We start from the raw sequence: 18,233 nt of genomic DNA on the forward strand, positions 1-18,233 counted from the left end.
GGCAAATCTGCTGCACAGGAACTTTTTAAAGTGTTGAAGAGCAGAGATGTCAGCTTGAGGGCTAAGGTGCGCCTGACCCAATCCATGCTATTTTCAATAACCTTATATGGATGCGAAAGCTGGACAGTGAATAAGGAAGATCGTAGAATTGATGCCTTTGAATTGTGGTGTTGGAGGAGAATACTTAAAGTGCCGTGGGCTGCCAAAAGAACCAATAGATCTGTTTGGGAAGAAGTGCAGCCAGAGTGCTCCTTAGAGGCCATGATGGCCAAACTTCGTCTCTCATACTTCGGACATATTGTCAGGAGGGAACCAGTCACTCGAGAAGGATATCATGCTTGGTAAGATGGAGGGTCGGAGAAAAAGAGGAAGATCCCCAACAAGATGGATTGGCCAGGTGGCATCATTGATGGCATCCAGTGTGGCAGCAGTAGTGAGGTTGGCCCAGAACCGGACACTGTTTCTTTCTGGGGTCGCTATGAGTCGGTTCTGACTCGATGGCACCTGACAACAACAACAACAAAACATATTTCTGATATCCTTTGCTTTTAGCCAAGATCCATCTGAAGGCAGCAATGATCTCACTTGTTCTACCTCCTCATCTGAATCTGGCTTGAAACTCTGGCAGATCCTTGTCAGTGTACTATTGTAGCCATTTTAAAAAATTATCTTCAGCAAAATTTCCTTTGCATGTGATATTAATGATATTGTTCAATGATTTCCGTATTCCATTGAATCGCCTCTTTTTGGAAAGGGCACAAATATGGATCGCTTCCAATGCTTGGCTAGGTAGCTATCTTCCAAATTTCTTAGCGTAGATGGAGAGCATGTTTCAGACTCTCTTCTGACAACCATTGTCTTTTCTTTCTTTCTTATCTTCCTAATGATTTTTTGCTTTCTTCCTGTGTGATATGATTGATGTCATCCTACAACTCTTCTGGTCTTCTATCTTTAGTGTCTAATGCATCAAATCTGTTCTTCAGATGATCTCTAAATTCAGGTGGGATATGTACAAGATCATATTTGTGTTCTTGTGGACTTGTTTTCATTTTCTTCAGTTTCAATCTGAATTTGCATATGAACAATTGATGGTCTATTCCACAATCTGCCCCTGGCCTTGTGTTGACTGATGATATGGAGCTTTTCTACCATTTCTTTCCACAGATGGAGTCAGTTTGATTTCTGTGTATGCCATCTGGTGAGGTCCATTTGTAAAGTTGTCTTTTTGTTTTGTTTTAAGTTTTTATTGTAAAGTGAGTAATAGTTTACATGGGAGAACATTGGCTTGACACCATTTCATTGCAATGATTACAATCTCCTCCATGCATCATCATTTCACAGTATTTGCTTCCATTCCCTTTGGTTTATTTTTGGGGGGTGGGGTGGACTTGGAGGTACACAGAAGTGCTCAGGAAAATATAATTATTTAAACAATCAAAGAGCACATTCTGCAAGCCTGCTTCTTGACTGCCAATACCCAGTCCCTCTTTGTCCTTGAGTCCAGGGTCCTCAGCTGCTCCCTCTCTCTATGTCCTCATCTCTGCCTCCATCTCTGGTGTCACTTCTCTGGATAGGGTCCCGCCTTCTGCTTGTGTGTAAAGTTGTCTTTTATGTTATTTTTTTTTTAATTGCAATAAATAAGTCATTGGTCTTACAAAATTCTATAGAGCAATCTCTAGCATTATTTCTATCACCAATGCCATATTGTTCGACTACTGATCTTTCCTGTTTCCAACTTTCACATTCCAATCACCAGTAACTATCAATACATATTGATTGCATATTTGACAATTTCAGACTGAAGACGTTGGTAGTATTCTTCAATTTCATCATCACTTGCTTTAATGTTCCTGTGTATATTTGAATATGAATGGTATTAATTTGTCTTCCCTGTAGACTTATGGATATTATCCTTTCACAGACAGCATTGTACTTCAAGATAGATCTTGAAATATATTTTTGATGATGAATGCTGTACCATTCCTCATAAATTTGTTGTTTCCAGCATAGTAAATTATATGATTGTCAGACTCAAAATGGTCAATACAAGTCCATTTCATCTCACTGATGGTGGTGGTGGTGATAGTGGTGGTGTGCCATGGAGTAGGTTCTGACGCACAGCAAGCCTGCCTAGGCTCAATAACGCTTAGGATGTTAATATGGGTGTGTTCCATTTCATTTTTTGACAGCTTCCAAAATACTTCAAAAATACAGTGTTCTGATTATTAATGGATGTTTACACCTATTTCTCCTCATTTTGAGTTGTGCCCAATCAGCAAATGAAGGTCCTGAAAGCTTTACTCTGTTTATGTCATCACAGTCCACTTTACTTTGAGGAGGCAGCTCATCCGCAGTTGTATTTTGAGTGCCTTCTAACCTGAGTGGTCCATCTTCTGGCACTGTATCTGACAATATCCTGGTGTGTTCATAAGGTTTTCACTTCGGGGCACTATATCTGACAGTTTTTTCCTGCTATTCATAAGGTTTTCAGTTGCTAAACATTCAGATGTAATCCGCCTCTCCTTATTCTTAGTCTGTTTTAGTGTGAAAGCTCTGTTGAAACTTGTTCACTGTGGGTGACCCTACTGGTTTTATATATATGTGTGTGTGTGTGTGTGTATAGCTTCCAGTGTCACAGCAACACACAAGCCCCCACAGTATAAAAAACTGACAGACAAGTGGTGGCGCTGCGGTGGTTGCTGTTGTTAAGTGCCGTCGAGTCGGATCCTACCCATAGTGACCCTATACAGGATTTCCGAGGAGCAGCTGCTGAGCTTGAACCACCGACCTTGCAGTTCGAACAGCTTTGCAGTCTGGCACATTAACCCATGGCGCCATACCAGGACTCCGGTGTTGTAGTTAGAGGGCAGGAATTGTCCCAGAATCTGAAATAGTCTCGCCTTCTGGATTGGTTTCCTAGTTTCTGTTACAAAGTACCAAAAAGCGGGAGTCTAATAAGAACAGAAATTCATTGTGAAACCAGCTGCGTCGGTTCCCTTTGTGACTCGAGAGAAACTACCCCATGCCTCCCTCCTGGCTTATCGCAACTCCAGGTGTTCCCTGACTTGCAGCTGCTGGTACATCTTCCTGTGTCTCCCTGTGTCTGTTTTTCTTCTCTTTTGGTAGGAAGCCACTGATACAGGATTAGGATGTACCACTCCTAATGTTAGCCTAACTGATCCATCTTCAAAGACCCTGTTTCCAAACAAGATCACCTTCATAAGTACAGGGCTTAGGACTTCAGCATACCTCACTGTGGGTACAGTTCAATCCACAACACCTTCCTCCATGTCTAACACACCACATGCTCCTCTTCTGTGCAGGTGTCACCATGAAGCTCATGGACGAGGTGGCCGGGATCGTGGCTGCCCGCCACTGCAAGACCAACATCGTCACAGCCTCAGTGGATGCCATTAATTTCCACGACAAGATCAGAAAAGGTAATAGAGCCCTTTTGACCAAAGGTGAGGGAGGGAGTGACTGTTTTGCTGCTCGTGTCCCTTGCACCAGCTGGCTTTATTTTCCCCAGCATCCGTGGGCCCTGGTGTTTGTCTGTTGGTTACCACTCAATATCACCTGGGCTCTGCTGTCTGTCTGTTTGCCTCCAGAAGAGGCAGCCCGAGTGCTCTGCCTCTTCCTTGCTGGTACATCTATGAGACTGTTGGATGCTTTAATTTTTCATTCTGGTAAAATCTGTAACTCAGATATGACAGGGGCCTGTGTCCTATTAAAGACCAGCACAAGTTCATCTCCTAAAACGTCCTATAAACAAAGTCCTGTGAAGGTCCTGTCCACCCGTGACCCATTCTCCAGGCAGCACATTTTGTGTACATGGAGCCTCAAATGTGACAATTGTGAGAATGATGCAGAACTGGGCAGTGTTTCGTTCTATTGTGCTCAATGTCCCTGTGAGTCAAAACCGACTTTACGGCACCCAACAACAGCAAAGCTTCACTCTCCTGTTTGTGCCCCCTTTCTGCCAGGAGCCCATGTCAAAGGAGCCTCACCCAGACCTCATAAGGCACTATCTGAGCAGGGTGGTGCCCTCTTCCAAAGTGGCTCCCTGGATAGAACCCACGTGGCAGTTGAATGCCCATGTGCTGGGACAGAAGTGTCCTGACATTGGACTCTGGAGGGTGCCTCCACTCTGAGAGCAGCTTAGGTTCACCTGCTTGGATTTGGCATGTTTGTAGGATGAGGATAAGGACCACGGATGGCGTTGCCCCTCAGCTTTGCAGAATCCCTCCTAACCTGGTAGATGTTTGCCACAATTGTAATCTACACGTCCCGTTAGAATTTACCTAAAGCAAGTGGGCCTAGTCTGACCTTAGCTCCCACTCTGTCTGTCTTGATTGCTGATGTATGTGGATGTTGAGCATGGCAGTAGTCTTCCCTTGTGCAAGAGAAGATTCTTCTTGTACCCTGATTTGATGTCTCTTTTTCTGGAATTTATACCTGATAGTTTGTCATGACCATGACTAGGGCTATATCGAGTGCTGTAGGGTAAGCACTGGACTCCTAACCACAAAGTTGGAGTTCGATCCCAGCAGCCACTCCTCAGGAGAAAGATGAGGCTTTGTGCTCCCATAAAGATTTGTAATCTCGGAAACCGTACATAGGATAGCTATGAGTCGGAACTGACTAGACAGCACTTAATAACAGCAGGGCTATATTGTTATATACAAATTCCAAATTCATCAGTTAAAACACTTACATTCCTCATAACTAGCTCTGTGGACCCCCATTGCTCCCCGAGTGCCCTTTGAGAGCCACTAAAGAAAGAAGCGCCGTTTTTTAGGTATTCAGACAATCACCTTCATGCCGGCCCAGTCTGCGGACATGCGTCTCCTTTCTGAGAGATGCCCAAAGACTAAAGAACCAGAAGTTAGAAGTAAGGAAGCCATCAGTACAAAAACCCTTTCCAGACTGCACCTCACTTACTTATCTGGCCAGATGCATCTCTAAGAGAAAGTTTAAGAACATGCTACCATTGGTTCCCCGCCATTAGGAATGATCAATTTTGAAGGGGAATTAACAGCTCTCATCAGAGTATTTTTTTCTGGAGATTCATTTAGGAACCTGGAAAATGAACAGGGACAACTTGTATGAAGAACTGCTTTTGACAAAAAACATTATTTCCTTTCTAAAAGATAAAAAAACAAAAACCACAGTCCTTGTTTAGTTGACTCTGACTCTGACTCCTCGTCACCCCGTGTGTGTCAGAATAGGTGGATATTTTTGAAAGTAGATTACCAGGTCTTTCTTCCGAGGCAGCTCTTGGTAAACTCAAACCTCCAACTTGTCAGTTAGTAGCTGAACACTTAACTCTTTGCTCCATCCAGAGATATACTAAAAAAGTTCACCTAAAACACAAATGAAGGGTCTTCTTTTTGGGAACAATGATTTCTGGCAGGACATTCCACTTGTGAATTGCTTTCCTCCAGGCATTGAGGGGCAGAAACAGGCTGGGTGGGCTTCTATATCCAGCTCTACTAAGGGGCTGGCCTGGGTGGTCTACCTGTGCCCCAATTTCTGCGGTGACCACCACACTTGTGTCCTGAGTCTGCTCAGTCCAGGCCTGGGAACTCCTTGGGGAAACCAGCTTCTCTCTGGGAGTGGAGTGTGTTTCTATTTTCTCAGACAACGTGATGTTTTGTACATAAAGGAATTTGGGCCAAATGAAAATAATCGTGGTGGAGCCTGACCTCTTTCTGTGAGCGTGTTCTCCGGGGCCTTAGATGCTGTCACACCTTGCTTGTTGTTTTCTAGCAGGAGGTCACTTCTCCCCACATTGTGCTCTATTGAAGAGAGTCCCTTGATAGGGTTTGGGCTGAGGTGCCCCGCTCTGCTCCTGTCACACACAGGATTGTCAGATTTTGTCCTCAAAATCTGGGGCAGAGGCCTCTGACCTTCTCCCTCAGAGAGGCCGATCAGGGTAATGGTCAGGAGGCCCTTCAGGCTCTGGCATCTCACATTTCAGGGTTGGGGTGGACGTCCTGTACTCAGCTGTTTTGTGCTGACTTCCTGGGGTGACTCAGCTGAGGCCCCCTCTTTTCATGCTTGTGGTGGTCTCATTGGCTGCTGGCCTTTTCCCACCACCTTCGCTTCAGCGCTGACATGAAGGTGTGCCAGTGGTAGGTGAAGACCGGCTTCCAAGCAGAAGGTGGAGCCCAGTTGGGTCCCCCAGGCTCACATGCTGCAGCGGTCTCCGTCACTGTAGAATGTCACCTCTTCTTAAAGCTTGACTCTTGCAAACATGAGCTCATTCTTGCCTTAAATTTTGAAGCTGGTGAAGCTTCCTTCTGGGCCCCCAAGCTGCTTCTGCCCACATTCGGTTCCTGTCTTGTAAGGCCTATGAACATGGAAGAAGCAGCCACACCCTCACCTGCCACTCAGGTGAGGCACCTGCCCAGAAGTTAACCATGGAGAGTGTAGGCTCCCTAGACCCACACTTTAAAAACAGCCCCCAGTTTGCATGGGTGGGAAATGCCTCACAACTTGCCACTGAAGCAGCTGTCTTTGGTTGCCCCTGTTGGCATATTTGCTTTTTATAATCCTGAACCACAGAGGACCATCTGCCTCAACACACACACACACACACGTGTTCTGTCATCGTTATCACAGTCTGTCCTGGAAAGGCCTATGATCACAAAGGTTGATGGCTGCCCGGGACACACCAGAATCAGCCTAAGCCCCTCGCCTGACAGGAGCCTGCCCACCCCCCATCCCATATACACACACACACACACACACACATACAACTGTATGCCAATCATGCAGGCTGAGCACATGTGGATCTGGCAGGTGTTTGCCTCCAAGGTGAGACCAAGGAAGGAACACTTCATCTGTGAAGCTGGATGGGGTCCAACCTCAGGATCACGGACGCTATGGCCCATAGTCCTGTCCCCAGGGCACATTGCAAAATGGAAAATGACTCTGGTGACCACCTGCCTCGTGGGGCTTTTTGGCCCAAACTCCTGGGGTATGGTGAGGACCACAAAATAAGTATGGTGGGTGGAATCCCACCAAATGTTTACATGACATGATGGGCAAGTTGGCGCCATCTAGAACAAGCAGATCAATGTCACTTCAAAATGGAAACTTAAGTCTTTTGGGTCACTTGCTTCATTTCTGATTTTATATTTTCGGTGAAAAGTTAAAATGCCAAAGCAACCAACCACAAAGAAAAGTTCAAGGGGGGAAATAGTTACCTTCCGTGGAATCGTTTGGGAAGGCTAAAAATAAAGCTTTCTTGTGGAGAATAGAGTCCCCAGATTAGGAGCTGTTGCAGTGAAGGATGAGGAATAATTCTAGAAAAGGTTTAGGGATAGATTATGTAAAGAATACCAAAGTTAGCTTGCTGCTTCCCAGCTTTTCCTAAGGAAGTTCATTGCCACGGTTCTTTGTGGCGCATAAGCACTGAGTGGTTCTTACACTTCAAAACACTTGGCATGCCCTCGGCCTGGTAACAGCTCATTTTTATTATTCTGTTTTCTTTTCAAAATCCCTGGCATCTGGCTGGATTCTGGCCACTGCTGACCCAAGAGAGATGCCCATCTACCGGGGAGTCGGACTGGGTACCGCCAGGGTTCACATGTCACCTTTCCACTCGGGCTCAGCTGTTACTGAAAAACAAAAAACCAAAAACCAGCTCAGCTCACTGCGAGCTCTTGGTATATTAACCATGGTGTTGTTAGCTGCCACCAAGTCAGCGCCTCGACTCATGGCAACCCCCGGATTGTTGTACTCCATAGTGTTTTCAGTGGCTGATTTTTAAAGGTCACTACCTAGTCCTTCTTCCATATTTAACAACGCTGTTGTTGTTGTTACGTGCTGTCAGGTTGATTCAGACTCATAACAACCCTGTATAGGGTTTCCAGGGAATGGCTGGTGGATTTGAACCGTCAACCTTGTGGTTTGCCATTCAGTGCTTATCCTACAGTGCCACACCATGACTCCTATTAAACTATAGTATTTATCATGGGGGCTCCTGGAGTAGTGCTGCGGGTTAATGCACTGGACTGCAAGGTCACCAGCCATTCCTTGGAAACCCTATACAGGGTCGCTGTGAGCTGGAACCGACTGGACAGCACTTAACAACAACACAACAGAGTCCTGGTGTGTTGCTGTAGGGTAAAGTACTGGACTGCAAAGTCAGTTTGAACCACAAGGTTGACAGTTCAAATCTACCAGCCACTTCACGGAAATCCTGTACAGGATCACTATGAGTCAGAACTGAGTCTACGGCACTTAACAACAACAATATTTATTATGGAGTTCTGTGGCGCTGTAGGATAAGCATTGGACTGCTAACTGCAAGGGTGGTGGTTCAAATCACAGCTGTTGTCCGGCACACTCCTTGGAGAGTTGTGTATGAAACTTCCAACTTTCTGAAGTAGCTTGAAAATGCTGTTGAGGGGCTCTCAGAATTAGTGGAGTCAAACTCCAAATGGGGCACAGCCTGGTTTGTGTTTCTGTTAGTCTTGCTCATCTGCCTGCACATGGGCCCATTCTTCAGGTAAATTCCAAGGCAGACAGCACTCTGAGGTCCCGCCCCACTCATTTCCACCCCCACCTCTTCCCAGGAGCAGCTCCATGTTATAAAAGGCTGGCGCTAGAACTCCCCTAACTTCACCCAGAGGAGAGATGAGAGTCAGCGTCAACATCAGCCCCAAGTGGAGGTCAGACCTACCTCCCCTCTCCCAGCCTTTGTGCCCTTCCTCCCACAGCACTCTCTACTTGTCTGTGGGCTCTGGTCAGTGTTTGCAGTGGCCACACAGAACTCAGACTGTCCTCCCAGTTATGAGGTTTGTGAGGGAAGCTACAGGGTACAATTCAAGATTAGGATCAACTCAGAATACAGTTCTTGCCCTGAGTACCCCAGATACCCATCTGTGCAGTGTCCACTGGGGCAGAGAGGAGCCTTCCTGTGCTCAGCTCAGAGGACTTCAATGGCAGCCCTGAAGGCACAAACCACGTTGCTGTATCTGAGGCTACGGTACCTGTTAGGATGGGTTATGCTGGGGCCCATCCAGCATAAGTCATGAACCACAACCCCTTGAGCCCTGGCTGCTTGGGATGTGGGGGCTGCTTGGGACGGTGCTGAACCAGACTAGGCTCATTCTGCTGCAGGCCTTCCGGGCCTGGTGGAGACTACAGTGGTGAGAGGGCTGGATGGCAAGGTTGTAGCACACATGGAGCAGAGTGCTCTGAGTGAAACACTCATTGTTCTGGAAAGAACTGGGAGGGAACCTCCCGGCAGCTCCCCTGAAGGAGAGGCGCTGGATCTGAGACCCTGGGGGCCCAGAGAGAATGCAGCAAAACAGGAGAAGGGTAGAGAGGCGCACTTCAGGGATAAAGGGGAGACCATGGGGCTGAAGCGTTTATCCCCATACACTGAGACCCATTCCTGGGAATCTGGCCACCCCCACACCTGATGGCAGACAGGGTCCTAAGGAGGCCATGACCGTGCAGTGGTACTGGATGGGACAGGGGTGAAGGGTTTGTGGGGAGCTTTTCTCCCACGTTGAAGCTGACAGGTACTGACTAAGGCTGGAATTATCTGGAAGGACCCTAGCAGGGCCCTTGAGGGGAGAGAGAGACAAACCCAGGGGCCTGTGCTCCACTTCCCTCCCAGACACCCACGTGGGGCCAAGCACAGGAGTGTGACTAGGGGGTGGTTCCTCCTGAGGAGGTCTGGAAGAGAGGAGGCCCTCTGGACATTTATGTTCTCCCCTGCACATGACCACAGCCTTTCCAACCATCCAAACCTCAGACTTCCAGCCGGTCAGTCACCCAGGTGAGCTCTGAGCTTTGCAGTATGTCCCTGCAGTCTGCCAGCCAGACTGAAAACACAAGCTTGTTTAGAATCATAGTGGTGCTCTCTCTGAAAGGTGAGACGGTTCAGGTTCTGTTTGTAATTAAAACTGCTCCTGACTATGATAGGATTGAGGTTGAATTGTATGCACTCCAAGCCAGCCTGCTCTTTTCCCGTTGTTTTGTCTGATGCTGAAAAATCACTGACTAAATTGTGTGGAACCATTTTAGGTTGAAGTTAAGACGTTCCTTCAGACTTTTAGCACAAAGATTGAACTGCAACCAGCTGTAATTTTTGCTTGGGTATGAGAGGAATCTTTCCATGAGAGATAACTCGTAGGTGAGTTGCTCCAACTCAGGGTGACCCCATATGCGTCAGCGTAGAACTGTGATCCATACGGTTTTCAGTGGCTGATTTTTGGGGAAGAGTTCTTGAGGTCTTTCTTTCAAGGCACTTCTGGGTGGACTCAAACCTCCAGCCTTTTGTTGAGCAGCTGAGTAAGTGCATCAACGGTTACACCGCCCAGAGGCCCCTGGGAGACTGCAAAAGGTCATTTTCCAAACAAATGGCCACATTTAGAGACTCCTGGCATAGCTCTCAGTGGAACAGACATCTAGACCCTTAGGAAAGTCCTTGTTGATTTCCTTTTGGGGGGAAGGACTTGTGCTTGCTTCTTAGCTGTGGCTCCCGAGTCTTATGTATGGTCATCAGTGAGAGGTGTTGACTGGGCTTTTGGGGTTGGGCCAGAATGGGAAGGAGGCCAGAGGTCCTCACGTGACCCCTTCTATGCTAGGAAGCGAGGGCCCTGGGTCCTGCCCTTTCCCCAGGGTGTGGTGTTGGATGACTATTGGCTGGACGCTTGGACATGACTCTCACGCCCCTTGCAGCTCATATAGCACTGTTTGTTTGCCGCTGACCACACAGCTCCTTCCTTCCCACCCAGAAATGGCCATAGGCGACATGAAGTGCTCTGTAAGTATGAGGTTGAATATGGCATGGAACATTATAGAACTTGATAACATGGAATAACTGCTTCTATCTCTAGCCTGCCTGCACACTCACCCCTACCCCTAACAGTCTCAGCACTACCCTCCACTTGCCTCTCTTCCCAAGTCTCTGAACATGTCTTGTCTGGGTAGAGCTAGACATCAGAGTTCCCAGGTGGGAGTGAGAGAGGAAGAGCTCCCGAGAGGTCCTCTCAGTGAGTAGTCAGACTCAGGGAAAGAGTTTCTGAGCTACGTGTTGTCAGGGGGAGGCAGCAGCAACCAGGTACAGCCCTTTACCTGGAAACCTCCATGGGCGGGTGCTGCCTTGGCGTCCACAAAAGTATCACCTCTAACCATGAATAGGTGCCCCCAACCCGGCATCCAGCCCAATGCTTTGCTTATTCCATTGGATTCTTGTTCGTTACCGTGAGAGATAGGTTACAGGTAGAAAGCTGAACTCAGTGACGTCGAGGGATTATGTCAGATTATGTCAGAGTCCAAGGCCAGGAGGTGGGAGGGAACCCATGACTTGATGGGTAGGTAGGGGTGAAAGAGAAGCTCAAGGTCAAACAGCCACAACCAGGGTTTCCGTTAGGGATGTCATTGTGCTCTGGGGAAAATTGCTCATGTAGGAAGTGGTAAGCATCTTGGGACAATATGATCACATTGGTCAAGGGGTTGACCAAGGAAAGGGTCCTGGGTGGCATCTGGAAAGGCAGCTGTTAGAGGCGAGCACTAATCCATGGGCAAGACTCTACCAGGGAGATGACCTAAAGGGTCAACAAGAATGGAATCCTGATGAGACAGCCCTGTCCGACCCCACCTGGAAGGAGAGTGGAAAAGCTGCTCTGGGTCTCGTAGTCGTGCACACAGAGCCAGAGGTGGCTAAATGACCACAGATAATGTGATGGCCTGGCAGGCAGCTGTCAGGCCAGCATCAGGGATGTTGGTGGAGGTAGGAAGCGAGCCAGCAGATGGGAAGAATCTCTTTTAGTAATGCTCAGGGCAACATGGCAGCTGTCCTCAGTTCTTGGTGGTATAACTGGTACCTTCAAAGGGTGGGCAGTGCAGACTGCAGATCCACCTTCACCTCAGCAAGGACAAAGCCAGCTCACTACTGTTGTTAAGTGCCATCGAGTTGCTTCTGACTCATAGCGATCCTGTATAGCGTTTCCAACAAACAGCTCGTGGATTTGAACCACCAACCTTGGGGGCCAGTGCTTATCCTACAGTGCCACACCAGGACTCCATCTCACACCTGGTGGTGGTTCTGGTGGTGCTGGTGTCCCATAGAGTCGGTTCTGACTCATAGAAACCCTGTATAGGGTTTCCAAGGCTATAAATCTTTATGGGAGCAGAAAGCATCATCTTCTCCCGAGGAACAGCTGGTGGTTTCCGAACTGTTGACCTTGAGATTGGCAGATGCTCACTAGTAGGTTGGAGGCTTGCCTCAGGCGGAGCCAGGGTGCCTCTAGAAGCATTAGACAGATGCTGCCACTGCTGGGGGTTGGGGTAGGAAGAATGGGAGGTTTCCATCTCATGGTTGCCAAAGTCCCTTCAGCTCTTGATGTAGATGATAAAAACCAACTCTTGCTCATTAGAAAGATAAAAGCTCCCAGGCTACTAATGAAACACTCTAACTTGCCATTTTAATTTCGTAGTAGATATTAAATTACCTGCTGCCTAACAAGCATCTTCTCATTGTAATTAACAACACTGACTTCCTGGCCCTGGCCCTGCCCCACCTGTCCCCTTGGGGGCCCTGTTGTTAGATTTCGGGCAGATGTGACCTTCACTCTCCCCCATGCTCTACAGGGTGTGTCATCACCATTTCTGGGCGCATGACCTTCACGAGCAACAAGTCCATGGAGATCGAGGTCCTAGTGGACGCTGACCCCGTGGTGGACAACTCACAGCAGCGGTACCGGGCTGCCAGTGCCTTCTTCACCTACGTGTCCCTAAGCCAGGAGGGCAGGTCACTGCCTGTGCCCCAGCTGTTGGTGAGTGTTGACTCCAGCCGGTGTTCTGGGGAATGTTGGGGATGAGGTTGGGTGGGCATGCCCCAGTGAGAAATTGAGTTCACAGAGCCCATACCCTGTAGCTTTGCCTGGAGGATCAGAACTGGGCTTGTCTGGCTTTGACCTTCCTTGGCCAGCGGCCTCAGGCTACAATACATGTCAAAGAGACCACAGGAAGGGAGGCCTTGTAAGCTGTAGTGAGGCCTTGGCTGCTCTTTCTCACTGTGGGTTTGGGATCAGGAACTGTAGGATTAGGCTGATGAGAAAGCACTTCCTAGAAGATCAAAGTCATACTCCTGGGCAAGCCCTCTGGGCCTTCTCTGGCCTCCTCCTCCTGTCCAGCAGCCTCCATGCCTTAAGAAGGATCTGGACTCTTTGGCTCTGGTGTGTAAGGGTGATGTGAGGTCTGGACCATAGCGCCTCCTGTGGTTTCCATCCCTCTGCCAGGGGCCTAGTGGGAAGCTGGAGGAGTGGACTCTCTTAGCCTTGGTCTACCTCCTGCGTGGACACAACCCTGAGGAATGGGGATATGGGCTTGGCCCTTCCTGCCTTGGGCAGCCACTCTTGGCTCTGAGTATGGGTGGGGTAGGAGGGGATAGGAGTCCCCATCACATGTCCTCACACACAGGTGTCTGGTGCCCCAGTGCACATTCTCTGAGCTTCTCCTAGCAGTTTGGACCCTAGAGGCTCACAGCTACCCAGCCTGAACACTAGCATCCATGCCTCTGTCACAGGAATGGAGGTGCACGGCCCCCATTTCCTCATCCTGGCCAGCACCCAGGGACTCTACAACCTAAGGTATAAAGTTAGCAGTTTCAGAGCCTACTATTCTTGGTGGCTTCGAGAAGCATCTTGTCACTGTTCTCTTTACAGCAGCCTAGGTGTAGAGGACTCGAGGAGACTTGGGAGGGGTGGCCTTTTTTAATTCAATAAACAACGAGTTGGCATCCACGAGCAGTTAAGGATTCCCACCCCTGTTTTCAGCCCATCCCAAGACCCTTCCTTGGCTCCCTTCCCACCCGCTCATCACCACCCCTGCCCCCACCCAGTCCTGGTGGTGCTTCCTTCAATGGCCACTTCTCCCCCGGCCCAGGTTCCTGATGATAACCCGCCACCATAGCCACCTCCCTGGTTCCCCTTGCTCCCCTCCCACACTGCACCCACACAGGCCTATGGCTGACCTCCAATCCTCTGAGCCTTCTCCAGCCTCACCCTGCTGTCCCACAGCCTCCAGCGGCCTTCAGAGGCCATGAGGGTGCTTCCGGTGAAGTGCATGGGACCCACTGTGTGCATGCCTGCCCATGAAAGCAGACATGAGGAAGGTGCTGGTGGGAGGCAGGTTTCCCATGGCTCCAGGACTCCATGGACCAGACACAGACTGTAGCCTGTGTGCTGAGCAATGGGGAGCCGTTGAAGGTCAGTCCCAGTCAGTGTTCCATTCTGAAGAAGGACTGGTCAGTCAGGGTGTGAGGCCAAGAGGACCTGGCCCCCAGGGAGGGCTGTTAACCTAGTTGGAGGGGTTGAGAGACCTTGGAGCTAGGACCCCCACGACCTGGCAGCTGCTAGAAGGCATCCAGCTGGGGAAGACAGAAAGGAAGAAATTTTCATGTGCTAGGTAAAGAATGAATGAGTAAATGGAGACCAATGTCAGTTTGGGGTTTCCTGAGACTGGTGATGGCTTTATAATAAGCTTCCCAAAGTCCCTGGCAACGGTGATCCTATAACGACCTCATAGGAGCGTCCCAGCACCTGGCAGGCTGACCCTCTGCTTGCTTCTCTGCCAACCTCAACCAGGCTCTTAGTCATCCCCTGCCCTATCTGGGGAGCCACCAGGCTTGCTGGGAATAGAGAAGAAGGGCCCTTCTCCAATTGAGGCTGGTCCTGGATTCTCCTTGACCAGAATCCCTGTCTTTCTGGAATACAGCCCCGGGGAGCCAGCAGGGCAGTGAGGAGGCCAGAGCCCCTGCTGGAGGCCCAGACTGCCTGCTCCTACCAGGTTGATTCCCTCTTCCTGAAGCCCTTTGCACAAGTTCACTGCACTCTCACCAAATCTGCTCCCCATGCAGACCCCCATTGTGCAGTTGCTCAGCCCCTCGGAGGACAGTGTGAACAGAAAGCAATAAAAATCAACATGGTGCATTTAAACTGTATTTCCTCCCATGGGCTGGAATGAGGCTCCACTTGCTTTTTCTTGGGGCTGAAGGTGGCCTCCTGGCCGACCTGTTCTGGCTACTCACAGCCCTCCAACCTCCCAGTCTAGGGGCCTATCTGCAAGAACTCCTCGGAGCCTGCACCTCACCCCTGCACCTTCTCCAGGGAGCAACCCTTCCTCCCAGGCCCCAGCTGAGTATTTCTCCACGTGGTAGGAGGAGCCTCAGCTGCCCACAGGATCCTTTTCCTGGCCTCTCATCCCCCGGCCAGCAGTTCCCGTCCCTCCATTCTCCCATCCATGTGGTTGGGTACCTCCTCTCTGCTGGGTAGGTCCCGGCCTCAAGCCCTCGTGGCTCAGACAGGTCAGGAGCTGCCTGGACAGTGGTTTGTAGTCTTGTGGGCCCTTGACTGGCAGGGTAGAGAGGGGTACACGCAGCAGTGGAGAATGTGAGTCTTGAGGATAGGAGGGTTTGAGCAGGCTGAAAGGCAGGAGTAAGGAGAATGGGATGGAAGCCCTTCCAAAGATGGTGCAGTTTTGTCTACCCTCTGGCTACCCAGTCTCCTAACGGTGGTTCTGACAGGTCCTGACTCAAGCCCCTTCTTGCCCTGTCTCCTGGGCTTGGATCTGCTCCTGGGCCACTGACCTCAACTCAATTCCTGACACCCAGCCTGACCCCACTAGTTCCCCTTTTCCACAGGGTCCCCATAGGCATCTCAAATACAATTCATTGCCTCTCCTCTCCAAATTCTCTGCTCCCCCTCATGTGTCTTACTCTCCCTTTCCACCCAGTATCTAGGCCCCAACATCACTCCCTCCTGAGTGGACCCCATTATCATTACACTCCTTCTGGCATCACGCCACCAGACCCTCTCTTAAGTGCTCCCTCTCTGGCTGCTGCCCCTCATGACCTATTCCACACTGCAGCCTAGTGAGTTTGTTAAGATCAAAGTCTGATCTGAGCTCACTCCTGCCTCAGGACCTTTGCACATGCTATTCTGCCTGAACCTCCATCCTTCCTCTAGAGCCCCAGGGAGCCAGCTCCTCCCACTGTTTCTCAACACCTTCCTCCTTAGAAGGGCCCTCCCTGCCCCCAATGCCTTTCCATCTGTATGGTGTTTTATTCATGGCCTTCGGCACAGTCTGGAATCTTCTAAGGCGTGTGTCAGCTCAGTATCAGCCATATCTCTCTCTACACCCCCAGTGTCTGCTCCCGCTAGACAAGAGTGGTGGCTGTAGGCCCTCAGAAACTCCAAAGCCTCACCTCCCACTTTCATAGCTCTGTGTGCTGTTGGGGTGCCTATGTTTTAACCGGGGCCCCAAAACTAACCCCATGTGTGACTTCAGGCATGTGCTTTGTTCAGTTTCCTTACCTGTAAATGGTACTGGTGGTAGTACCTGTCCGTTTTTATTTATGTACAGTGTTCCCTGATAGAGGAGCCAGGACAGTAAACACAGGGCATGCTAGGTGGTGACGAGGGCCTCGAGGAAAGCAGCTGGAAGTGGGGTGGTAGTTTGGCTGGGGAAGCGGGTAGTTTTAAATAAGAGCCTCTGGAGGAAGGCCTCATTGAGGGGGTTTTCTTTGAGTTGGGACCTGAAATTGGGACAGGAAGAAGCCAGCAATCCAGGCAGAGGGCCCGAGGCAGGAGCTAGCTGCTGGCAAAGGAAGTCACACACCAAGGCCACCGGCTGGTGAAGGGTGACCTGGGACCAGGACTTGGCTAACTGGAAAGACATCCACATGGAAGCCTTTCAGCTGTCTCCACGCTGTAAGGTGCTCCACTCTGCCCCCACCAGTTTATGCATCTCCCAGAACTAGCACCACATGGGAGGGCCTGTGGGAGGTGGAGGACCTCGGCGCTCTCTGTCTGAATCCTCCCCACTGGAACTGGTTGGTCTATAGGAAGAGTAGCCTGTGGTGGACCCTTTGGGGCAGAACCTCTGAGCTGTGCCTGGAGGAGCAATGGGAGGGGTGAGCTCCTTGGGAAAGTGGGAGGGTGCTGGGGTATCAAGAGGCATATGGCCCTCGGGGCACAGCTGAGAAGGGGCTGTAGAAAGTGGTGGGAAATACTAGCCCCCTTTAAAAGAGTTGAACAGTGACCAAGCCCCTGTTTGGACTGGGGGCCGGGGGGAGGGTTGTCTGTGGGTGTCCTGTCATCCCAGGCTGATTCCTCTTGCTGATTATCTATGACTTGGATTCCTCACTGAGATGCCCTAGGGTCCACGACTGTTGATGAAAATAGCCATTGTGGGAGGGAGGGCCAGGCTGCTCTCCCTGTTGATGCTCACTGGGCCTTGAGCCCACATGCTCTCTACACGTGTGCACCACAGCGTGCACCTGGTCTTTGGGCCCTCGGAGCACAGCCCCAGCTATAAGCACCTTGGAGTGGTGTGTGTAGGGGAGCCCCTGGATCTCAGTGGCTGCCCTTGTCCCCCACTGTCAGCTCTTCTAGAGCCTTCTGCCTATGTTTAGCTCCATCCCCAGGGCCTCTTGCGCGAGTGCAGTGTTTCCTAATGAATATATATGTGGGGAGGGCCTAGTGCACACAGTCTGCTGCCGCCAGCATTTACCAGACTCAGAACTCAGAGGCAGACACGGAAATGAGGGGTTCCTCCAGCCTCCAGCTACACAGCCACATCAGGCCACATCACCAGGAAAGCAAAGGAGGCCAGTCTTTGCCTGAACAGTGGAGATCTGGCCACAGAGCCAGGAGTCTTGAAACTGGGTGATCCCCAGCATCACCTCCCAGTTCTCAAAGGGCCTGTGTTCGTCCCTGGAACTGGTAAAACAAAGTACCACAAACTGGGAGAGTGCACATCTGCAGGGGTATTGTTTCTAAGGAAGAGCATGCTCACAGGTGCAGGGATTAGGGATGGGACATATCTTTTCAGAAGCCTGATCTAAACTATCATAGCGCCATCCAACTAATAAACATCCACAGAGCCAGGGTAGCAGGAGATCTTTGATGCAGAGCTTCAGTCAGCAACCACTGGAAATAACCAGAGATGTTTTCCTGATTAAACAGGATGCAGTGAGGATCCAAGGAATACAGCCATCCAGCTCACACTCCTTTCAGAGCAATACTTACTCGTTGCCGGTGGATTCTACCAAGGTCAGCTATTGTGGTTGTTAGGTTTTCGGACTCATGACAGCCCCCATGCAACAGAGTAAAATAGTGCCCTGTCTTGTGCCATCCCCGATCATTGGTACATTTGAGTCCATTGTGCATCTGCATCTGTGCTCGTGCATCTTACTGAGTTTT

At 49.9% G+C, this 18,233-nt stretch overlaps 1 protein-coding gene across 1 annotated transcript in view; it reads left to right on the forward strand.

Annotated features, from left to right (window-relative positions):
• The window catches only part of LOC102823447 (cytosolic acyl coenzyme A thioester hydrolase-like), a gene marked incomplete at its 5' end in the record, with an annotated part of 70,917 nt that overhangs the window by 32,383 nt on the left and 20,301 nt on the right, over positions 1-18,233 (forward strand). Inside the window, 2 exons of the mRNA XM_006876917.1 lie at positions 3,324-3,440; positions 12,619-12,803. Of these exons, the coding sequence (XP_006876979.1) occupies positions 3,324-3,440; positions 12,619-12,803 (302 nt within the window). The remainder of the gene's footprint in view (positions 1-3,323; positions 3,441-12,618; positions 12,804-18,233) is intronic.

Source organism: Chrysochloris asiatica, unplaced genomic scaffold (genome assembly GCF_000296735.1).
Source record: "Chrysochloris asiatica unplaced genomic scaffold, ChrAsi1.0 scaffold00425, whole genome shotgun sequence".
NCBI classification, from domain to species: domain Eukaryota; kingdom Metazoa; phylum Chordata; class Mammalia; order Afrosoricida; family Chrysochloridae; genus Chrysochloris; species Chrysochloris asiatica.